This window comes from Puma concolor, chromosome A2 (genome assembly GCF_028749965.1).
Source record: "Puma concolor isolate L17-30 chromosome A2, mPumCon1.1.hap2, whole genome shotgun sequence".
Taxonomy (NCBI): Eukaryota; Metazoa; Chordata; class Mammalia; order Carnivora; family Felidae; genus Puma; species Puma concolor.
The window spans coordinates 34,420,484-34,445,914 of record NC_141668.1 but is presented as its reverse complement, the minus strand read 5'-3'; the positions used below and the strand labels follow the sequence as shown (position 1 = coordinate 34,445,914).

General features: G+C 40.2%; 1 protein-coding gene across 8 annotated transcripts in view; it reads left to right on the top strand.

The window, feature by feature from the left end:
- The window catches only part of ST7 (suppression of tumorigenicity 7), a 255,364-nt gene that overhangs the window by 218,128 nt on the left and 11,805 nt on the right, over positions 1–25,431 (top strand). For 7 of the 8 annotated variants that reach the window (XR_015245376.1, XM_086691826.1, XM_086691838.1 and 4 more), the window contains one exon: positions 16,648–16,798. The exons of the other annotated variant lie outside the window; for it this stretch is intronic. Coding sequence is in view for 6 of the 7 variants with exons in the window: in XM_086691826.1 (XP_086547952.1) it covers positions 16,648–16,798 (151 nt within the window). In the remaining variant the exon portion in view is untranslated. The remainder of the gene's footprint in view (positions 1–16,647; positions 16,799–25,431) is intronic. 8 annotated transcript variants of the gene reach the window in all.

Sequence of the window (25,431 nt, the reverse complement as noted above, 5' to 3'; positions counted from 1 at the left end):
CTGGGAAACTTCATACAATTTACATCAGGTACTACAAGGCATACTTTTCTTGGCAAAATGTCTAATGAAGGCTTTCACTGGTGAAAAATGACAAAAGAAGGCTATTTTGTTTTCTTGAAGTACTGTGCAAAAGGTGGTACGTATGTCCATGTATGTGTGTATGTGATGATTTATGGAGTTACCTACTTTAATCTATTTTGTTCAGAGTGACAGTGATAAGGGACCTAACATCTTTTCTGAGCTTTTATTCAGGTCGTGCTCATTTTCTCACAAAACAGGAAACTGAAGAATGGTGCACAGTACCACAGTCAGTGAAGGATATATTTATCTACTCTAGTTCCAGTGGATAATGACCATCATAATACTTGTAGACTTAGGCATTGTATATAGGGTGGCATAAAATATCTCTCTTTATTTGGTATCTTTTCAGCTATGTTAAAAGTGTTCATTCAAATTTGGTTAAAAGTTAAAGCTAATCATGAAAATATTGTCCTGAACTACAGTCAACTTAGGTCATCAATTAATATTTATTGAATGCTGTTCTCTAACTACAGAGTTGTTCTGTGAGCATGTATAGGCCCTTTTAGAAGTAGTATTGAGCAATAGAGTCCTAGTTTCTGAGAATAAAACTTGGGTTTAGTTCTGGCTCTGTCATTTATGAGCCTTGGGGGGAGCTTGGGGCTTAGCATCTCTGAACTCAATGTTTTCCCTCATTTTTCAAATGAAGATAAAAATATAAGCCTTACCTGTCTTTTGTGACAAAGAGCAAGTGGGATAATATATTCAGAGTTCTTTGAAAATACTTGAACACTGTATTTTCACAAAGTCTTAAAATTATTGACATTTGACTTGTTGGAGACCCCTGAAGTCTGGGAACTGGGTCTTTTTTTTTTTAATATGAAATTTATTGTCAAATTGGTTTCCATACAACACCCAGTGCTCATCCCAAAAGGTGCCCTCCTCAATGCCCATCACCCACTTTCCCCTCCCTCTCACCCCCCATCAACCCTCAGTTTATTCTCAGTTTTTAAGAGTCTCTTATGGTTTGCCTCCCTCCCTCTTTAACTTTTTCTTTTCCCCCTTCCCCTCCCCCATTTCTTCTGTCAAGTTTCTCAGGATCCACGTAAGAGTGAAAACACGGTATCTGTCTTTCTCTGTAGGACTTATTTCACTTAGCATAACACTCTCCAGTTCCATCCACGTTGCTACAAAAGGCCATATTTCATTCTTTCTCATTGCCACGTAGTATTCCGTTGTGTATATAAACCACAATTTATCTATTCATCAGTGGATGGATATTGGCTATTGTTGAAAGTGCTGTTATAAACATTGGGGTACAAGTGCCCCTATGCATCAGCACTCCATTTATCCCTTGGGTAAATTCCTAGCAGTGCTCTTGCGGGGTCATAGGGTAGATCTATTTTTAATTTTTTGAGGAACCTCCACACTGTTTTCCAGAGCGGCTGCACCAGTTTGCATTCCCACCAACAGTGCAAGAGGGTTCCCGTTTCTCCACATCCTCTCCAGCATCTATAGTCTCCTGATTTGTTCATTTTAGCCACTCTGACCTGTGTGAGGTGATGTCTCAGTGTGGTTTTGATTTGTATTTCCCTGATGAGGAGCAACGTTAAGCATCTTTTCATGTGCCTGTTGGCCATCCGGATGGCTTCTTTACAGAAGTGTCTATTCATGTCTTCTGCCCATTTCTTCACTGGATTATTTGTTTTTTGGGTGTGGAGTTTGGTGAGTTCTTTACAGATTTTGGATACTAGCCCTTTATCTGATATGTCATTTGCAAATATCTTTTCCCATTCCGTTGGTTGCCTTTTGGTTTTGTTGATTGTTTCCTTTGCAGTACAGAAGCTGTTTATCTTCATGAGGTCCCAATAGTTCATTTTTGCTTTTAATTCCCTTGCCTTTGGGGATGTGTCAAGTAAGAACTTGCTGCGGCTGAGGTCTGAGAGGTGTTTTCCTGCTTTCTCCTCTAGGTTTTGATGGTTTCCTGTCTCACATTCAGGTCCTTTATCCATTTTGAGTTTATTTTTGTGAACGGTGTAAGAAAGTGGTCTAGTTTCATCCTTCTGCATGTTGCTGTCCAGTTCTCCCAGCACCATTTGTTAAAGAGACTGTCTTTTTTCCATTGGATATTCTTTCCTGCTTTGTCAAAGATTAGTTGGCCATACGTTTGTGGGTCCAATTCTGGAGTTTCTGTTTTCTTCCATTGGTCTATGTGTCTGTTTTTGTGCCAATACCATACTGTCTTGATGATTACAGCTTTGTAGTAGAGGCTAAAGTCTGGGATTGTGATGCCTCCCACTTTGGTCTTCTTCTTCAGTATTACTTTGGCTATTTGGGGTCTTTTGTGGTCCATACAAATTTTAGGATTGCTTTGGGAACTGGGTCTTACCGCTTCCGGCTGTACCAGCCAGACCTTTGTGATCCTAGCACACGAGATAGAAAACTGGTACAATACTTGTTGGTTAGATATTTTAGTTGAAGCCGTAGTGTAATTTTGTGATGGTCTGAAATGGTTGATTGCACCTCTAGAAGAGTATTAAAAGCCCTAAGAAATAGTTTAAGTCTACCTTGGAAAAATTTAACTTAGTCAGCTAGCACTGTACCTGCAAAACAGAATTGTTTTAAGTGGGAACATTTGAAATATTTGAATTCACTTTACTTTTTAATTATTAACTGGAGAAAAGATAGGGTACGTAGGTAAACTGATTCTCTACCACTTTGCTTTGTTGGTGATTGTTCCAAGGGGAAACTTGTTTCCAGAGCCTCTTTGTCTGTTGACATTTTCATGAGGAAAAGGACCTGTGAGTCAATGTTCAGAATTAACCACAAACCTTTGATGCATGTGCACTATATACAGGCTGTTACAGACATCTTTTATTACGTGATACATTGTTTATTGGATTGTTTGCTAATACTTCAGGTAAACACACGCACACACACACGCACACACATACACACATCGATGACTTTTCAGGCAGAAAATAGCCTTAATTCTAATGAGACATCAATGAATGATATAAACTGTTAAAACTCTTAGACTCCTGGTATAAGAAGCGGCCTTAGAGATCATCTAGGACACCTTCCCATCCTCAGTTTGAATGTCTCCTCATAATGATATTATGATGATTATTTTTAATACTGGTTTGTACTGAATGTTTACTGTGTGCCAAACACAGTGCTAAGTGAACATCTTACTTATTTTTCATAACAACACCATGAGGTGCATCATGTTATTATCCCTGCTATACAGATGAGGGTGCTGCAGGTTTGGAGAGGTTAGGTTGCCTGCTCAGTCACATAGCTAGTAAATGACAGAGCCTGGACTGATTCTGGGTTCTCTAACCCTCACACATCACCCTCCACTGCCCCCCCACCATCCTACCAAGTTGCAGACTAGCCTAGACTTGAAGCCTTCAAATGATGGCGGGCATATCACTTCCCAAGGTACTTGTGGACAATTCATATTTCGTGAAGATATTATTATATCTTAAATACTTCCATGGTTTCGTTTGCTCTATGACAGGAAGTCTTCAGTGGCCTACCACAGAAATTTTCAGCAACTGCATGCTGTTTTACTCAATTATAGTCTGTTGGAAGGAGAAAAAATACTAAATGTAATAGCTGAGAACTGCTTCCCATGAATGTCCAATTTAGGTCTATCTGGTATTCTAATAAGCAGAGGCGCATACTTGATATTTCAGTATCCAATGAAAAATGTCGGTTATTTACTTCAGGAGGGTTACTCTTCAGAATAGTCTTCACCTGAAAACATGCGGAGCAGGGAGGGTATATCCTAAACACACCCCAGGACCAGGAAGTAAATAAAAACAGTAAAAAGCTATGTCTCTATTTTAAAGGGGGGCCTCTTAAGTGGTCAAGTATTTCTGAAGCTTTGGATTGCAGCAAAGTATAAGGAGGAAGCAGCCCATCCAAACTAAATTGTGTTACTCCCCTTCCTAGGAATTGCAGCTGTGTCCCCAGCCCTACAGAGGAAGATAGAAACTCCTTGAATGGTTCTTCAGGACCCTTCATAATCTGACCCTGCTTGTTTTTCATTTCTTCCAGCTCCTTCTAACAGTCTGTTCATTGTTCCAGAAACATTCTCTTCTCCTTTCCCCTTTGCTTCCTCTGAGGAAATCCTACTCATCCTTCACCCCCACCATTAAAAGTCACCACCAGGAAGCCTGTACCTCCCTCATGCCAGAATCAGTCTCTCCCCTCTGTGGTCTCTCACGACAGTGCATTGACTGTGAAATTAATGTTTACCCCCTTTTGAGGATGACCAGTGGTATTAGGATCTTAATGATGCTGCTCATTTTTTAAGAACTGGGTACACAGTTGAAAAAGATGAAGAAATCCCTACACCATTAGAGGGTGTTTCCCATTTAATGGGAATTATTTAATTAAATTTACTTAATTTAATTCAAAATAAGAGCTTTGAATTGACAGGGAATATTCTTCATTTTTTAAAGAATATTTCACTCATGATGCTGGACAAATGAGAGGCCATGCACATCTTGCTTCTGTACCTTCATCTATATATTGTTATAGTTTATTGGATTTTTAGTTTTAGCTTTTTCTTCCGCTTTCCCTGCAGATATGTTTCCCCACGCACCCTGCTCTATTTTGTTTCCTTTACTGCACAGAAGCTTTTTATTTTGATGTAGTCCCACTTGTTTATTTTGACTTTGTTGCCTATGCTTTTGGTGTCATATCCAAGGAATCATTAACCATGTCAAGATTTACCCAGGAGGGTGATGCTTTTCTGCCAGTAATTCATCACTCTACACAAACCTGCGTTTTTACTAATGCTACGTACCCTTAATACGCTACAACTACATTGCAAGTATTTCCCTGCAAAGAGACACCTTTTTGGTTTAGAGGATGTTTTGTTAACTCCAGGGTGCTAAAGATAAATTTTCATTTTCTGACAACTTTCCAAAACAAGAGTAACGTACTGGTTTGTTACAAGCAGTATTAGATTTTTTTTCACCTCTGTAGTGGTGTTATAAAAATAAATTTCTTATTACTTTAGAAAAAAATGTAAGGAAGTTATTCATAGTGCTATCATCTTGTCATATCTAAGACTATTTCCTTCTAGCTTTATTTCCCCGTGCATTTTTAATACTTAGGAATCATAATCACATAGCATATACATATTTAAAAACATTAACATGGGGCTCTAAACTTGTACTTTATGGTTGGGAATTGTGGGTTATATTTATTCTTTTTGGAGGAGAAGCATAGATTTTCAGAGTTCTTTGACCTTAAAAAGGCTATCTTCTAACTTACCATTAACGTCCAAATCTGTTAGCCATGTGCCATCAAACACTTTAAAATTTTCTTAGTAACTGTTTTCTGAATGATTTACTTCCTTACTTTTTGTCAAAAAACACGTATCATGAAATCTACCTTCTTAACACATGTTTAAGTATACAGTATAGTATTGTTAACTGCATGCACATTGTTGTAACACGGATCTTTAGGACGACTGAAACCCCATGCCCACTAGACCAGCGCCTCTCCATTCCTCCCTCCTCCCAGCCCCGGGTAACCACCATTGTATTTTCTGCTTCTGAGTTTGACTACTTTAGATACCTCATCCAAGTGGAATCATGCAGTGTTTGTCCCGTGACTTGTCTCACCTAGCATAATGTCCTCTAGGCTCTTCTATGTCACAGCACAGGACAGGATTCCCATCTTCTTTAAGGCTGAATAGTATTCCATTGTGTGTGTGTATTACATTTTCTTTATCCATCCATCTGTTGATGGAAATTTAGGTTGCTTCCACTTTTTTGCTATTGTGAATAATGATGCAATGAACACCAGAGTGCAAATATCTCTTCAAGACCCTGTTTTCAGTTCTTTTAGATGAATACCCAGAGTAGGGTCACTGGATCATATGGTAGTTCTATTTTTAATCTTTTGAGGAAGCTCCACACTGTTTTCCATAGTGGCTGTACCATTTTGCATTCCTACTAACAGTGCACAAGGGTTCTAATTTCTTCCCTTTCTCACTAACACTTGTTACAGTCTTTTTTTTTTTTTTTTGACAATGGCCTCATACATCCTAACTTGTATGAGGTGATAGCTCATTGTGGTTTTGATTTATACTTCGCTGATAATCTGTGATTTTGAGCATCTTTTTGTGTACCTGTTGGCCATCTGTATGTCTTCTTTGGAGAAATGGCTATTTAAGTCTCTTACCCATTTTTTAATCGAGTTATTTTGTTTGGTTTGGTTTTTTGCTATCCAATTGTAGGAGTTTCCTGTGTATTGGGAATATTAACCCCTTATCAGATGTACAGTTGCAAATATTTGCTTCCATTTCATATGTTGCTTTTTCACTCTGTTGATTGTTTCCTTTGCTGCACAAAGGCTCTTTACTTTGATATAGTCCCACTTGTCTATTTTTACTTATGTCGCCTGTGCTTTTGGTGTCATATCCAAAAAATCATTGCCAAGACCAATGTTATGAAGTTTCTCCCTATGTTTATCACTAGGGGTTTTATAGTTTCAGGTCTTACATTTAAATCTTAAATGTATTTCAAGTTGATTTTTGTGTATGGTATAAGATAAAGGTCCAATTTCATTCTCATGCCTATGGAATCCAGTTTTCCCAGCATTATTTGTTGAAGAGAATGATTTAATTCTTGTGTTCTCTATTGCAGACATCAGGTGATCAAGTCCAATAGCAAATCTTTTGGGCATAAAAATATTTGGGTCTTTATGTTATTTCCTTAGGATAGATATACAAAATGAGAAATACTACATAACTTATTGAAACACATCAGGGCTCTTAATATTTATTGCCAAATTGCTTACCTAAAAAGATTGTGGTAGTTTACAGCCCCTGTCCCCAATCAGCAGGTAACCCCTTCTTTACCATTTTGTCACACCCTTACCAGCAGTGAGCAGTTTGCTTAAGACAGAGAAAAGAAAACAAAGAAAACAAACATTTATGATTTTATTAGGTACAAATAGAGTTCTGTACTTTTAATTTGCATTTCTTTGCCACTACTATAAGATGGAACATTGTTAGCCATCTACTTTTATTCTTTTCTGAATTGTCAGGCCCATTATGCAGACTTCCTGTTGTTACCAGGAGAACATATTAGTGTAATGATAGAGCGAAGAGTAGCAACATAAAGGTAGGCAGACCTATGAAGTGTCATTGAAAGGGTCCAAAAGTATTTGAAACAAGGACTCTCACTACTTCCTGTCCATGGTCTGAAGGGAACCGTGGGAAGAGGGAGTTGATTAGCTCCCTGCCTGTTTCCTTTTTGATAAAATGGGGATAAAAATAAAGGCTTCATAGGTCTGATGAAAAGTAAATGGAATTACATTGTGTAACCCATCCAGTACATGTGTTGGGCTTTCATCACCTTTTCCCTGGTACTTTTAGTTCTATTTCTGCATTGGCTGGCTGGGCTACCATAGATGCTGCCTAGAAAGATGCAGTAACAAGTACTTCTTGAAACATCTAGTGTGAAGGACAACTAGAGAGTGTAACAGTGGCACTGCGATGCCCCTGACCTTGAGTACCCACGAGGTCCCTTTAGGCCTAGAGATTTGAGAGGAGGCTCTAGCTTATTCTGGCTACAGCTAATGCCTTCTGGAATTCCCTGTTTGCAACCGTTGGTAAGTCCTTTGCTTGTGGCTGATTAAGAGTTGCCCATTTCCAACCTCTGTCTCCTTTTTTTCTGGAATAGCCATCCCTGCTCTTTGCCACCAAAGCAACAATGACACATAACTAATAATGATTTTTTAAACCAATAAACTTTTCCTCCTAATACAATCTTACATGAAGCCTTAATGAACAAAGCAAGTAAAAGTAGAACTGTTGTGATTGAAACTGGGATGAGAAAGCAGGTAGCCCAGCAACCCCAAGGCACCTTTGCATATACAGTTTAGAAAATAACAGAAGCCCGTGGCCGATCACTACCACCACAGGAAAACCCCAAGCTTGTGAGGTCTCACACCTAGAACTGGAGGCTCCACACGCATTCAGAGGAGCAGCGGGGGGCTGAGGAAGTCCCAGCTGCTTGAGATGCCTGGGTGCTATGCGTGGAGCTGTTGAGGGAGAAAAATGCAGAAAAATCACCAGCACCAATGAAGGGAAAGCTTTTATCTTCATCTTGCCTACGAGTATGCTATGGGCTCTTCCTACTGGTCCCACCCTGGGGGCAGCTGGGTGTGCAAGGGGGCAGTCCCTGAGCATGCTGGGGGAAGAGGGCTTGCCATGCTCCTGAAGCTCATTTTACTAGCAGGACAGCCCCGGCTTGACAAAATATTGATGTGAGGGTCCAGCCTACTAGATATGTAGTTTTTAAATTATAAGTCTCAGAGTGTGGGAAGTCATGAGAAAGCAGAGAGGAAAGAATGAAAATGTTATGACAGAAATGCATTCCTGGTAAAAATTTACATTAAAAAAAAACTCATCTAATGTTAATCTAGAAATTCTTATTTCATGGGGATTTTAAGAGGCTTGTGGGGAGAACATCCTGGTAATTGCATATGCTAATGGAGTATCCACAGGACCTTGTTAGAGTGATGGAAATTCTATTTCATGCAAACACTAATGCAGTCCTCCCTTTATGTCTTGGTAAAGCTGATTGACAGAGTATAAAATTGCTTTTTAATCCAATTTAGGAAACAAAACGTGTAGTGGGTTTTAACATTTAAAAATGCTTGAAGCGTGGAAGCAGAAACTCAAAATACTCTGGCAGATTGTCTGTGATATTGTATATCAATGGTACATTTCAGAAATATTATTTCAATATAAGTTTCTTTGAATTGAGTCATATTTTGTTCCAAAGCTTTTTTGGATTAGAGAAAGGAGAATGTATTGTGGAAATATGACCTAGAGGAAAGTGAGCAGAAAACAGTTTTTAGCTACGTTTCTCAGGAATAGACAGTTTTTAAAAGGTCTCTTTCTCTAACAAAAAGCACTGTTGCTGCTCCCACCAAGGCCACTGCCATCAAGGTTACCTCTTCCTTGGTCACCAGATCCTTCGGTCTCTTGTCAAACCTTATCCTACATCATGTCTCCTCAGCGTTCTGCCCCACTGACCACTGTTTCTACCACAAGCTGTCTTGCTTAGCTCCATACTGCCTTCTCTCTGGCTTTCTCTGCATTTCTGGGCCCTCTCCTTCTACATCACTTCCTCCCCTGCCCGTCCCTCAGGTTGGTTCTCTGGGAGCATCATTCACTACCCATCCTTTTCTTGAAGCTCTCCTGGGAGATCTAGGCACTCCTGCTGCTCCATCACCCGCCTCTCCCTGCACACCCAAATCCCTGTCTCCAGCTTCTCTTCCAGGCTCGAGACCTGCACACCCCACTGCCTTTAGGCTGTCACTCCAGGAACTCCAACTGTCCTTTTGTGTCTTTATCTCAGCTAACTATCTCACATTATTCTGGTATCCTAAACTAGAAATTTCACAGTCACCCTGAATGCCTTTTCTTGCCTTCAGATTCAGCCTGGCACCAAGTCCTGGGGACGTCTGCCTCAGTTTTGTCACCCCCTCACCCAAACCATGACAGAAGCTTTCAAGACTTTGCTAATTTCAATCTCATTCCTGTCCAGTGGTTCTACACATGACTTGCCCATTTCTTTCAAAGCCACAAGCTGTACCAACTCATTTCTCAATTGCCCACTGCAGCAGTTTTCAAACTGTCTTCCTAGGAGCCATAAGAATCCCTCAGACCTCCCTTGGGTCCTTCCCCAGGGCCCCCCACAGCTTTGTTTTACATCAATTTCACATACTCTCTGTCATGTTTCTCTTTTTCTTTTGACCAAATTTTTTCTGTTTCTCAAAGTTTGAAAACCATGGAATAAACTCTGAGTGAAGGTCACACTCTGGAGCATATCATGGAAGACCTGTTTACAATCTACTTTTCCTGCTTCCCTTGGAGAGTAGCATAAAACCTGAGTTCCAGTGACCATTTGTGCAGCCCTGCTCGAGCTACTTAACTTCCCAGTGCCTTCATTTTCCCACGTATAAACCAGGAATCATATTATTTGCGTCGCAGAGCTTTTGTAAGGCGTACCTGAGGTAACACTTGATTCTTGTTAGTGCTTCGTCAGTGTCGGCAGTGACTGCCATGTCAGTACTTAAGCTCCTCATGATTACAAGCATATTATGCCCCTTCATGCTTTGGTGCCTCTGCCCAGCCTTGCAGGGACTTCTGCCCCCCTCCCCAACCCCCGCCGTTGTTGGAGGTAAACTAATTTGTTTAGTAAGACTGACTCATACTTTCCTTCTTCTGTGAAACCTTCTCAGACACAACGCCTCTCATTTGCTACCAGTACTAAGTCAAGTTGACCCTTAAACAAGGCAGGGATGAAGGGTGACAACTCCCCATGCAGTTGAAAATCCACATATAACTTTTGACTCTCTAAAAACTTAACTACTAAGAACCTACTACTATTGACTAGAAGCCTTACCAATAACATATCTTGTATGTTGTATGTACTGTATACTATATTCTTAGAATAAAGTAAGCTAGAGAAAAGAAAATCATAAGGAAAACATATTTACAGTACTATAATGCATTTATTGAAAAAAATCCACATGTAAGTTGACCCACACAGTTCATACCCATATTGTGCAAGGGTCAGCTGTACGTACCTCTTATTAAGGCGGTCATCGTGTTGAATTTTATTGTTTCTTTGTCTTTACACGCACACAGACACACACACACTCCTACAAAGATTAGGGATCATCCATCTAGGGACCTGACCAATTCATGCCCATGCCCTTTAGGTGCCTTTGAGGTGTGCTGTTAGTGCTCCCATAGGTGTGTCATTAGAGTACCCTGTGGGAACTCCCATATCTTTCCTTGTGATGCGCTGTGGACATTCCTGTATCTTTTGAATGTAGCAGAGTAACTGATGAATAGGTAAGTGAGCCAGCAAGAAGCAGCTACCTTGTGAAGAGGGCCCCTGAGTGGTGATTTGGCAATTCAGCTTGGCATTGTGCTTGTTTCCAGATTGGTTAGTTAGGGACCCCAGTAACCAGTTCTTTTCAGCTGACCTACCACTACTGTAAAATTGCTGAAGTATTTAACCTAAAAACAGACTCCGTAGTTTATGGGACACACACACACGCACACATACACACACACAAAGAAACATAACTTACCTCCACAGTAATAGGAACGTTTCATTTTTTTTGTTGGCAAAAGTAGCTACTATTTAGTGAACGCTTAGGTGCCAGGTACTGTGTCAATACTTTACATATATTATCCTACATAATCTTCAAAAGTTAAAACTGGAAAGATGTGTATTTTCATTATTCTAACAGATGAGCAGACTGAGGTTGAAAGAAATAAGGTAACTTGTCCACGGTCTCAGAATGGAACAATAGAGCCGGGATTCAAACGGTGGGTCAAAGTGTCAGCGGGCAGGGGGCATGGTGCTGTGCGTCTCATTCCCCATCACAGCATGACCCAAGAGAGCCATGGGTACTCGTGGTATTTTTGTCCTGTTCCAATGTGGGTCTTACTGAGTCCAGGGAGTAGGCAACATTGAAACTCAAAATATATAGCATGTCTTCCAAATAGCACTAGTTTTATTCTCTGAACTCTTTACTGGTATTTTTAAAGCATCTTTTCTGGGCTTTTAGCCTCTCTCAGGTTTAGTTGTACCAAAGCACTGTAATCATACAGAAATTACTGTCCCTGGTTATCTTTTTGTTTGTTTGTTTGTTTGTATGGCTTGTTTTTGTTTTCATTGCAAGTCTAGAAAAGAGGTTTGTATTACATATGTACATACACACATATGTACATATATATAGAGAGAGAAAGAGAGAAATAAAAATGACTTATTACAGAAAACTTAGAAAGCACCAAAAAAGCACAAAAAGAAATTAATCTCACATAAAATCAAATATTTAACCACCAATAACATTCAATCTGTAACTTTCCAAAGTTTTAATACCCACATATACATTTTTAATTACCAAAATCATAATCTGTATGAAACACTTATTTTTTTCATTTGGCAATATATCATGTACATTTTCTCATGCTAGTATTCTTCCACGAACTGATTTTTGGGAGCAGCCGGGTAACCATCATCTAAATGTGCTAAAATTTACCTAAATGTATTGAATTTACCTAAGTTTAGCTAAATGTGCTAAAATTAATCTATACTTTCTCATTTTGTTTGTTTCTGTTTTTTTCTAATGATTCTCATATGACTTCTGTTGTTGGTATTTAAAATCCAAAAAAACCAAAAAACAAAACAAAACGGGGTGGGGTATGAATTAATTCCTTGACATTAATATCTATGCTGAAGTGTAACCTTGGGATCATTTTCACTCAAATTGTTATAGAATTTTAGAACCTTAACACAAGAGAACTGAGCAGTCACCTGGGGTGGCCTCTGATGGGCCAGATCTCCTAACAGGTGAGCTGTCTCTGCTTAAATCCCTCCATAAAAAGGCACTAATCAGCTCCTCTTTATATGTTCTGACTTTATATGTTCCTATGGACATAAGGAATCATACTCTGACAAATAGGTTTTGAAAGTTGCTTCCGAAAACTCTAGAAGCCTGAACTTCAAGATCAATATGATTTGAGAATCTGGGAAGGAAGTTAGAGGCAGGGTGGCGGCAAGATAGCACGGAATGCTGGCTTAGCTAATAGGAGCCAAATAATTATTACAGACAGGCAGAGAGTGTTCTCTGATTTGCGAGCTACAGCTATTCTAATTGATTTCTGCATATTTGTGGATAGGGATCTGCCCTCTTCCATTTATTTTTCTCTTGACAAGTAAGATGTGAAATGTTGTTCCATGCCTTTCTAATTTAAACGTTGCACATGTTGAGAACCGATCTTGCCAGCCATTTTTAAGCCTGGCCAAAAACATAACACATTGTTGTTATTAGCCTTCATCATCTGGTTAGAGCCAACATTTTGTTTGGAACTATACTGGAGTATAAATCTCCTTTATAGGCATAACCTATTTCTGCCATAAAGTAGATTCGATGAGAAGATAACTAAGTGTCCTTGGTGAGTTGCTCTGGTTAGCCTCATGAGGCTGATTAGAGCAAGGATGCCCACTTTGAGAGACTTGTTAGGAAGTGAGATTCATGCTCTTGAGGATCTAATGATTCAGCTGAGGGGAAAAGCACATAGATAACGAATTTAAGGCAATGTGTGAAAAGTACACATACACAAAGATCAGATGCAGCTTAGAGGAAAAACAGAGCATTACCTCATGACCTGATTTTGGGCTATGGACGATGATGTCTTTGAAGCCATATGTACCACATTCAGCCTGCAAGCTGAGTAAACCATCTGTCTCACACACATGTGTACTATTTTCCAAGTATATTTAGATGCCCTGGTGGCCAACAATGCTTTTAAATGAATTCTTGATTACATTTATTGTAGCTTTTTGCCATATTGTGTGTTTTCAATCGATAGATACTCTACTTATAATTCCTATCATGGGTGTCTATAAAGTTTTTTATGTTAAAAATTGTTTTAGTTACTTGAAGATTGGAAACTCTCACTGTCTACACAGTGCTGTGCAGTAGAACCTTCTACGTTAACAGAAATGTCTCTGCATTGTCCAATATGGTAGTCTTTAACTATATGCTGCCCTTGAGGACTTGGAATTATGGCTAGTGGGACTGAAGAAATGAATTTTTAATTTTATTTGATTTTAATCAATTTATGGGGTGCCTGGGTGGCACAGTCGGTTGAGCGTCCGACTTCAGCCAGGTCACGATCTCGCGGTCCGTGAGTTCGAGCCCCGCGTCGGGCTCTGGGCTGATGGCTCAGAGCCTGGAGCCTGTTTCCGATTCTGTGTCTCCCTCTCTCTCTGCCCCTCCCCCGTTCATGCTCTGTCTCTCTCTGTCCCAAAAATAAATAAACGTTGATTTTAATCAATTTAAATTTAAATAGTCACATGTGGGAGATGCTACCATATTGGGTAATGCAGATCTATTATATCCTTTTATAGGTAATTTTCTACTCCTCTACACACACACAGGTTTTCTTTACCCCGCCCTGACCAAATGTTATGCCCAGAATTCATGATCCCCAAAGACCACCAGGGAGCTGAGTCCGATGCAAAAGCAAAGAGCCTGTATTCGAGCTAGCTCGAGCTCAATCCCCTACCTGCACCGACGCAGCGGTGAGATACCTGACTTTGTTTCAATGTCTACCCACAAATGTGGGTGGCTACCAGGCCTACTTCTTCTCAGGGGCCCCTATTCCTGACAGTTCCTTAGGTCAAGAGAAGACTTCTCTTGTAGATGCTTAATGCAATCACTTTAAAAGGCTTTCCTAATCATAGAAATAAAAAGAATGGTAGTTTACACTTTTCTTTCAGCCACCATCTGATTCTCAGGGACTTGAAGAAGTTTCTGTATAACTGGGCCACATGCACTAATGGTTTTCATATTTAGTTTGTTTCAGAGTTCATACAACATGTTCTTTCTTTAAAAATTGACTGTTTGGTAGGCAGCGTGGCTATAAATAATTATTAGAAACTCAGAAATAAAATCTTATCCTAGGGCTCATCTTAGGTAAGAAAATTTCCCTTTCCTTTGTTCTTTTTTTTTTTTTTTTAATGTTTATTTTTGAGAGAGAGAGAGAGAGCGAGCAGGGGAGGGGCAGATTGAGAGGAGACACAGAATCTGAAGCAGGCTCCAGGCTCAGAGCTGTCAGCACACAGCCCAATGCGGGTCTTGAACCCACAAACCGTGAGATCATGACCTGAGCTGAAGTCGGACGCTTAACCAACTGAGCCACCCAGGCGCCCCACCCTTTCCTTTGTTCCGATGATTATGAAGAGTAACCAAATGATTTTTCTTCTCTTACTCTGAAACAATTAATTAATACAATTAATTAATAGCACTTTACCCGTTCTATATCTTTCTCATGACTCATTGCCTTGGATTCTTTTAAGAACATCATGAGCAGTGACAACATACAGTGTAATAGCTTCGTTTGAGGTAACAAGATCATGAGAGGATAGCCAAGTATCTCTGAACATAAAATTCACCCTGATATTTATATTATGGTTGCTATTCATTATAAATGTAGTACTGGTTGGATTACTAGGTAACTCAAAATTGTAATTTTCCCCAAAGGACTTTTGTTCTGCACTGTTTGAAAACAAGATGGAGGAAGACAGTGACTTGTAGAATTTAAAAAGTCATATGACCAAAAAGTTCTTTTGGAACTCATACTTGAGAAGTTCCCATTAAAGCAATAAACACCTTTCATGGACCAGTCTGGGAAGAGGTCTTCCTATGGGGGTCTTTCTGTCGAAGGAGGGCCTTTTATGCACGCCCCACCAAGTGAGATGGCTGTACTCCTCTTCTCTGCTACACTCTGGGCAGGCAGTCTCACTTTTTTGCCCTTCCTGATGTGAGGCCTGAGCTTAGACATCTCTTCACGGAACGGAACCAGAGTGAGGAAAGTTTCACTTGCTGAACCAGGAGGGCAGAATGTGTCCTCCTGGCTCCTGACAGGCAGTGCATCCCAATACTGGGTGCACCAACAGGAGAGGAAGCTTAGAGGCAACTACACTCAGAGTGCCCAAAGCACATAGATCCCCAGTGAGATGATAACAGAGCACTGATAGGTGTATCATAACCTCCATCTTGTATACCGGGATTCTTCCATTCTTCACCCTCTTTCGTAAATTCCACTGACAGATAAATCCATAGGCAGTTGTTTCTGACATTAAAGTTGTTGAACATCTCTTCTCCTAGCACTTCCTTTTACTGTGTTTGTCCCATTTTCATTAAACACATCCCTCCATCATCTGCTGATGTCCATTCTAAAGGAGATGCATGGATTGTTGTGATGGTGGTGGTGTGTGTGTATGTGTGTGTGAGGAGTGAAGCCAAGGGAAGAGCCAGCCAGCAAAAAGAAGTTAACATTCGCAAGTATAAAACACCACCCTAAATTTGCTTCCCTTTCTATTCTGTTGTAAACACCAAAGAATTCATTCTGGCCCTGTGCTCCCATCTCCTTTGTGGAAGAGAGGAATGAGGAGGCATAAGCTGAGGGCCCTTCAGACTTTGGGAAAGATCTAAAAGAACAGTATAATTTAGGGTCTGTGCCGTTCCCCTCCCTGGGGTCTTCCTGGGCTCAGGCTGCCACACCTCCTCCCTCTGCATGTGAACAACGATGTGTGGCTCTTTTCACAGGACTAGGTCCTTCTCCTTGGTAAGTCTGTACAGAAAAGTTAATGGGCAGTGCTAGTCAGTCTCTCTAGTACAGTCAGTTCAGTCATATGACTTAACCTTCATGTGTCCATTTTAGGTATTTTCTTTCTGGTTACAAAATTATATCAACTTATTGTGTCTTCTAAATTTTCCTTTTTGCCATTTGAGTCTCCATATATTTCGTTGATTAGAGTATCTTACCCTCAAAGCCTCTGATCTTCACTGTAGGAAACTAGTACAAGGCTAACTATCTGTTAGCAAACTTTGGGTTGCTGGATGACTTCATAATTGCCTTCAAATGTACTAACAAGGATGCAGGTTTGATGAAATGCTTATGAGTGGTAGCTTTAGAGAAATCAACCTCTATTCTCAGTATTGAATTCCACGCTACTAATGTATTAATGCATCTGTCTCCTGCCTTTTTTATTTCAGTACCTACTAGAAATGAAAAGCTTAATTCTACCCCCAGAACATATCCTGAAGCGAGGGGACAGTGAAGCAATAGCATATGCGTTCTTTCATCTGGCGCACTGGAAGAGGGTGGAAGGGGCTTTGAATCTTTTGCATTGTACGTGGGAAGGCAGTAAGTAATTTTCTTTCTTTGAAACATTTTTTTAAGAGCATGAAAAGATGCTAAAACTGTTTTTACCCTGAATGTTCGTGATGAATAATGACGATTTGCATATCTATAGCTCTTCTTCTCTGCAATGTTCTATCACTGAGAGATGATGGTTAATGAGGCTCTTCAGTTCCCCAGCAGTGGTAGGTGTTACTGAGGCGATGCCATCCTTAAACCTTAAAAAAGCAAGTTTTACAATAGATGGGATGAATCTGGACTGTTCTGGCAGAGGAGCATTCTATAACTGGAAAACCCTCTTTGGAGACCCGGACACCCCTTCACCATCAGGGGAATCTTTGGCTTGGGGTTAGGCCTCGGGCTGGGCTCTGACTACCACTTCTGGATGGCTTTTCCAGAAGGATTGGGTAAAGAGCCACAGTTATCCTCCAGTGGAGCTGGGTCTGCAGTTATGCTTCAGAACAAGAGCAGTGACCACAGCACCCTCGTGTTTGGTGACAAGTGGAGCATTGGTGTGTTAATGGATAATGCCTATCGGCTAGATGTAGGGATAAATCGGTCTGAGTATGTGGCAGGCATAACCGTTCTATGAAGGAGAAGAGGCTTTAATTGTCGGTGAGACAACGCTCCCTGTCCTGGAGAAGCGTCTCATCTAGTTGGGAGGAGTCACCAGCACACAGCAGCTGCCCAGTGATCTTTTCAGAAGGGAGAGGTCTGTGGGGTGGAGGAGTCATGGGTAACCTTATAGGTCATATGGAATTTGAACCAAGCCTTGAAGAACTAAGACAGTGTCATAAGCAAGGACACTGTGCTAAGTGGCAGGGCTGTTTGGAAGAATGCAAATTGAGAGGAAAGGCCCAAGACTACAGATTATTGGACAATATGTGCATTGACACACTGTTATTAGTTTAAGCAAAACAAATGCAACATGTAGCATGGGATGTTTTTTTTTTTTTTTTTTTTTTTTTGCCCTCTCATAGGGAAACAAAACAAGTATTAATCTTCTGATAATTTTTTCTTAGTTCACTCCTACTCTGATCAGCCTCACAAAGGAATGTCTTTTTAATCCCTTTCACTCTGTTTATCTTTGCTGCTTCCATTTTTATTTTGATAATCTTCTGCTCTTCCCTTTTCCTGCCCCACCCGAATCCAACAGGAATCCAAATTGATGCAGGAAGGGGGTGGGGTTGGGGGGTGGGCAGCCACAGGGAATGGGGTAAAAGTAAGTTGACAGAGATGGGACTCATGTTGACTGAAAGTTTTTTGCTTAGTTTTGAAAATACTTCTTTAGAGAATTGATAGTGAGTTTACTTAAATAATTTGCTATTTATAACTTGAGTGATGTTGACTTGGTTGATGCTTCCACCACCCCCCCCCCCCATAAGTGTAATAACACACTTCAGGTGTCCCGGTCCTATGTTAAGAAAGCTCACTCCACTGAGGGCATGTGTAGGCGTGTGTACAGTCCCCACTGGGTTTGGTTTATTACTGCATTTAATGTGTTCTGCCCAAAAAGGACAAAAGGAATTTTTGTTTAAACACAAGAAAAAGATAGAAAAAGCCTAGCAAGATTGAACATTATTGGCCTCAACTAGGGTTAGTTGTGGAAAAATTAAGTGGATTGATTGGCTAACCAAATAAAGATATAGTCATAGATTAGCATTTGGGAAACATAGCAAAATTGATAAGAAAGTTACAGTTGTATCGAAAGGATCAAAACAGGGAGGCAAGAAATGATAGAGACATGGTGTTAGGAATGGCATAACCATAAAAAAAATCCCCTCAGGAATAACTGGAAATTTTGTTTGGAAATGAGTTACCCATATAATCAGATAACAATGGGGAGATTCTCTGAATCAACTGGGAAGGACAATGAGATCTGAAGAAATGTGCAGTAACCTGGTGAGCTCCAAAATCTAGCAGAGTGGGAATGTTAGGGGAATGTAATTACCTCGGATTTTATTGGAATGAAGAGAGGAGATGAATATTTAGACATAAACCAGGATAGCAAGGCAGTCAGGGACCTCAAAGAAAGAGAAATTCTGCATTTGATCCTTACGGATAAATAGAAACCACTCCAAGGAAGTTACACTACTTACTATTAAGTTTTTGAAAAGAGAGTCCTACCATGCAGTTCTAGATGGGAACTGTGTAAGTGCTTCCTAGGCACAGGTGTCTTGGAGAATACCAAGCACCTTCAAGAGTGGGCATACAGCTGGGTAATTTACCAAGAGTTTCATGTCCATCATTTCATGTACTCTTCCTGACAACGTTCTGAGTTAGACCGGAGAGAGAGAGAGGTGGCCACCTCAGTTGTGTAAGAGAGGAACACGGCCATCGAGAGGAGTGGCTTGTTGTAAGTCTTGCAGCCCCTGTTGGTGGAGCTAGGATGTAAACCCAAGTCCACTTTCTCTTCAGGCTTCTTTTCTATAATAACCAGCTATGTAGCTTTTGCCTGAATAGGTTAAGCATAAGAGGATCAGTTATCTCTGAGACATTTGCTTGGAAGCCTTCAATTTACACCACAACTTATAGGCTCGGGAGTACTTACTCCTCTTCTAGTGTTTAGAAAGTTCATCATTCTATATAAAATTGTATTTTTGCTGTGGAATGTTGACTTAAATATTTTAAATGTAGAATGAGCCCAATTTTATAAAAAATAAATTCTACATATAAACAAAGGAAAGAGACTGGAAATAAATGCATCTTTAAGTGGACTTTAAGAGATTTTTTCCTTCATATTTGTATTTTTCCAGTCTTCTCAACAAGCATATGTATTTTTCTACAAGCACATATATGTATGTTTCACTGCAAAGTTCTAGTTTTTTTTTTGTTTGTTTGTTTTTTGTTTTGTTTTTTTTTTATGAACAAAGCTCTAAATCTCTCATGGAATTTAGAAGAAAGAATTACCACTTTAACTTCAGACAGTCATGTGCAGTCTTTTGACAGTGCTTCCTGACCTGTGTCCATTCTGAGTTAAATTAAATGGAGGCATCAGAGTTTGGATTTTATATCAGAGGACTTGGATTACAATTCCGACGTGGCTACCTGTAGTGGTATTTACTTAACACACCCAGTTTCTCAAAACTGTGAATCACAGATGATATCGATTGCCCTCTCCCCACCCCAGGGTGTTGGGCTTCAAGGCAGTTGCTCTGGGGCAACTACAGTAGGTGAACCGCTCCGTCTCCCTCAGAGGTCCCTCAGACGGCCTGTGCCAGAGTGCAGGAGGCTGCACTTCCTCCAGTGCACCACGTGGTGGCGCCTTTTGACATCACCAGCCTAGTTTAGGTTTTGTCCTTCACATCTTTTCTAGTTCATTCTGAAATTTAAGGCCATTCCCCGACTCCCTTTCAACTTCCCCTTTTCATTAGAAAGGGAATTCAGGGAGGAAGGTAACAGTACCTAATTTCACCAGTTCCCATGTTAAGAATGAGTATTCTTTTAGTCAGTTGATCTTTTGGAGATTAAAAAACATTCTTCTGTCAAAAGTGTTGGTTTAGGAGTAGGGATGGAGATTATATTTTGCTTTGCGCTTTAATGAGTTTATTATGAGCGTTAGTCATCTTGTGGAATTAAGTGAATTTCCCACCAATCAGGCTGAAATAACTCACATTTTTGATAAAACCCCAAAGTCCAGCTGATGCATGGCAGAGATTGTTTGGGTTTGAAACATATGGTGGTTAAAAAAAAACCTGAGTCCTCAACCACAAATACATCAGCATTTCAAAGGTTTCTAAAATGTTTGATTCATCACTATCCCAGCCCCCAAAATTGCACAATATGTTCCTCAAAGTCAAGATAATCAAGAAAGGGGAAAAGCTTTAATTTACAAGATTTAAAAATATGTTTCTTAGGTCATTACACAGCTGCCACCTTATCTGAATTACACTTATTTTAAACACTGTAGGTTCTGGTTATCCTCACACACACACACACACACACACACACACACACACACAATTTCTGCAAGTCTGAGTTGAATATACAAAATGTATATAAATGAGGGATCTCATTTGAACTGGGTCTTATTTACAACAGTATTGCGCCTTATGGGGCCCTATTTTAAATGGCACATCTATGTTTTACCTATATTAAATACTGATGTGGCCTTATCTCCTTCCTACCTCGATCTTTACAAGGCTCGTTTTAGCTGTATTTATTTTACAAAGCAGGCTAGTCTGTTGACCGCAACTATGAACTTTAAGATTTAACTTTCTTAGTTCTATATATCAGAAGACAAGTATGCCATAGGGTAAATCACTTAGCCTTTCTTTGTTTCCGTTTTTTCCACTTGACCATGTAAGACTCTTTATTTTCTTTTTGGAGATTTTTTTCTCCCCAAAGAATTCACTAAATAATGTATAAGATTTGAAGGTGGTGTTTTTGAGGGGGACTAAGGCAGAATATTTCCTTTGAGAGGAGAAAATGGCCCATTGTTGAAGCATAGGATGAAATTCTGATTCTAATTTATTCTCTTTGAACCTGATAGTAAATGCTGCTTGCTGTAAGATGTGGTCCTTGGGGCATTTCCTCTAACCAAACCTTTCCTCCAAAAGGCTGGCACCTTTTGGACTGCTAAAGAGAGATTTCCCCACCACTCAGCCCATAGAGCAAATGCTAAATTTTATAATTTGGGGAGAAAGCGATGCTCTGCTAAAGTTTCTGGTCATAGTTAACTTACTGTCATAGCCAGTCTCCAGATGTCATGCAATGCCTCATCACCTACTGCCCAGTAAGACCAGCTTGTCCCTTTCATTTATTCTATCTTGGTGATGGGCCATAATTTCAATCCGCCTGAGATTTTAAGAGGAAAATTGTGTCTCTTCCTGATTGTGCATTAGCTCACTTATTCCTTTATTCATTGAACATTTATTGAGCGCCTCCTTTGTGCCAGGCGTTGTGTTGGAGAGACCAGGATACATAAGACTCTTAAATGCTTTGAGAGAAACATTAATATGTGTGTGTGTGAATACACATATGCGTCTGCTCCTATATAGTCACATATACATCTAGAAACACACACACACACACATTATAGTGTGCACACAGGCAGTACTGTCATGGAAGTAGGAACAGAGTGTTCAGGTGTTGATGGTCACCAGCAAGTTAGTGAATCTCCTATAAAATTCCAGAATTTCTCTTCAGAATTGGACTGGTACATCATTTAATCAAGGGAGGGTGATTTTCCCAAGACCACATAACTAGTGAAAGAATGTGGATCAGAACCCAGGCTTTTTGACTTTAGAACTCTTTATTATTGTGCCCAAATGCCTCATAAAAGACAGCTAGCCTTTATAGCCAGTTACCTACTTTACATTCAAAGGTGACAATGTAAAATTTGTATTTTGATGATAGTTTTCTGCTCTGTCATTTGCACTTCTAGTTGTTTATAAACAAGTAGCATTTTTACTTATTAGCAAGAGTATGACCTGATAGAGAAAGTAGGAACTTTGGGTTTAGTAGAAAGAGAATGTAAAGAGAAACCTAACCTTTATTGGGCCATCGGGCCCCATGTTTAGACACTTAGTTTCTTGAAGCCTCTCAGAGTCTGTAGTATTCTCATGTTTACAGACAGAGAGACTGGACACAGACTAATGACCCACCCAATCTCATACAGTTGTTAGCTTGGTCAAGTTTAGCTCATCCTTACCTGTCACCTCCACGACTCCTTTATTAGATATGCACAGCATGGGGGCACCATCACAGGGAAACTTCCACGCTGATTTTCATTATTATTGGATCATCTGTTTCCTGCCACAGGCAGTGAGCTCCATCAATGCAGGGACAGTGTGTGGCTCACCTTTCTATCCCAGGCACATGAGGAAGCACTCACATTTTAATAAGGTGGAGCTAGGATTCAAACTCACTTCTCACTACTACAAGTAATCTGTCTATATAAAGTTCTTTGAGATCCTCTTTGAAAAAGGCCAACATAGACAAAATATCCCACGTTATCTTCTTTTTTTTTTTTTTTAATTTTTTTTTTCAACGTTTTATTTTTATTTTTGGGACAGAGAGAGACAGAGCATGAACGGGGGAGGGGCAGAGAGAGAGGGAGACACAGAATCGGAAACAGGCTCCAGGCTCTGAGCCATCAGCCCAGAGCCTGACGCGGGGCTCGAACTCACGGACCGCGAGATCGTGACCTGGCTGAAGTCGGACGCTTAACCGACTGCGCCACCCAGGCGCCCCTCCCACGTTATCTTCTATCCTTATCCATATAGTGGGTAAGATGAGAGGTCACTGGAAATCAATGGGAAAATTGGGAATCAGTTTGTTCATGTATCTATCCTTCTGTCCCTTCTTTGGTTCTGTTAATTTTTTTCTCCAGGATTAGTATAGGGTCTCTGGTGAGCACAGCACTGAAAGGCATGGGGCTTAGAAAACGAGTCTGGTCAGGGAGAAAAGACAGCAGTGTAATGCCTCAGACTTTGCTGTGGGGGTCCTATGTGTTCATTAACTGGCTCCCCATTTCATTTTGTCTCTTCCTTAATGGCTCAACAGAAGTCAAGGTAGGAGAGGTGACGGCACATAGAGGAAAATGCAGACATGAAATGCTGTTCGTGTATTATGCATTAACCTGGAGTGGCCCAGCTTTTTTGTTTTGTTTTTAACCAAATGCATGTACATTTTTAATGCCTCTGAAACGTGTGTTTTTCCAGACAAAGATTTTTAGGAGCTTTGTAGTCACTTAGGAAATAGATAAAATTAATAAAATAGATGCCCTTTTTTTTTTTTTTTTTTTTTTAATTCCTCTTTCCACCATCAGATCAGCATGTAACTACTTGCACTTGCAAAATTTCTGGACATTCAGCTAAAGCCACGAGGTTCTTGTCTTCTCAACGAGGGGATCCGGAGGTGGGAGGTGAGGCTGGTGGGGCTTCTGTAGTGCCTCTTGCTGCTCTCCCCAGACCTCCACTGCTTATCTCACACTCTCCTGGACCCTGCACAGCAGGGTGGCTGAGGGATAGAATTGCAAACAGAAATTGTATTTGCTTTTGTTTAGTGAAGCCAAAAAGCTTAATCTTATTTTCTGAACTCGATGTAAATGACAACTGACACGAGAACGAAATTTTTAGAGCGCCCCAAACATCTTTCAGTCGTGGAGGTTGCGAGGGAGGGAGCCATGGGAGGGGGCGAGGTGGGGAGAACAGTGCAGGACGACTGTGTGTGTGTGTGTGTGTGTGTGTGTGTAAGTTGTATGTAACCACTCTCTCCACCCTCTCCAAAAAGACCAGAACTGATTAGAAGGAAAAGACTAACTTGATGCACAGAATCCTGTATGCACGCCAAACACTGCAGAAAAAAAGATCTGGCATCTGACTGAAAAGACACCAACCAACCATTTGATTTCTATGGTTGAACACTCTCAAGATCTTGCACTCCTATATTTCACTTAAAAAATTGCTCCCTGAAGTGCAGACTGACTTCAATTTTGAGTAAAATTTAGCATTCAAATTTATAGCCGCTTTGAAAAGTGAGGGTTTATTTACATCATGTGAACCTGAACAGATTCATAATTACAGCAGCCCTGTCGTGCATAGAGAATCTGGGGTAAAAAAAAAAATTCCACGTAGGTTTTTCCACATTTTTGGGATGCTTTCATAGCAGCCTTCATTTATGGGAAACGGTATTAAAATCCTGCCATACTGCAGTTTAAATTTAAACACACTGCTTCCCAGAAGAGATTTTAGCATACCCTGTTAAGGCACTGGTTTTGTTTTGTACTTTTTTTCCTCGTCTTGCAAACCTATTGAGACATACTGGTTCCTCCGAGTGATGTCTGCGTGCTAACAACCTGTGCAGGGAGTGCCTCTTGTTAGTTGCAGTGAGCAGAAGCCATCTTTGTGTGAAAGAAAAGTCTGACTGAACTAGGGTGAGCCTTTCATTTTAAGAAGAGTTAAAGTCTGGGGTGTTTTTAATGTTTTAATCTCCGTTTAAGAGGTTTCTGTTACAAGAGGAAAATTGATAACATTTTTACCTCAGCAAACTGCCAGCACACTGGCTCTGCTCTAATCCCACGTTTCTAGTGATTTATATTCTCCATGGCAATGTGCTGTAACCTCAGAGTGATACCACTGTGGTGTAGATTGACTGCATTCCAAATGCTGGAATCACATACATAATGTTTTTACTTTTAAATAATATTCAGACACCAGAATAAATACCATATGTGCACTGATGCTGGTTACAATGGAACCTTGTCATTTCTTGTGAGGGAGAACATTCTTTGTTTCTGATTCCCATTTGAAATAAGTATGCAAAAGATAAATACGTACATTGATGGCATTTTGAGAAGGTGGAGGTAATTACACAGCTGAGGATGTAGCTACGATTCCTTGAAATGCAGCATTTAAGACTAAAAAGATTGTTGTGTTGCCCCTACCTACTCCTCTTTGATACACATGAAAGCAAGGATTGTTATGTGACCTTGCCAATGTAGGGTGTCGTTTTTATACTTTACATGTACAGCATGCTGTAGTTAAAGGACATCTGTTGAAGAACAATTACTCTGTGAGCACTAAGTTCATAGCAACAGTGAGACTAACATGCTGATGACATCGTAACAGGGAGAGTAACACACGTGATAATGGAAAGGGATGGATTGATTGGAAAGCCATAATTCAGTGTGAGAC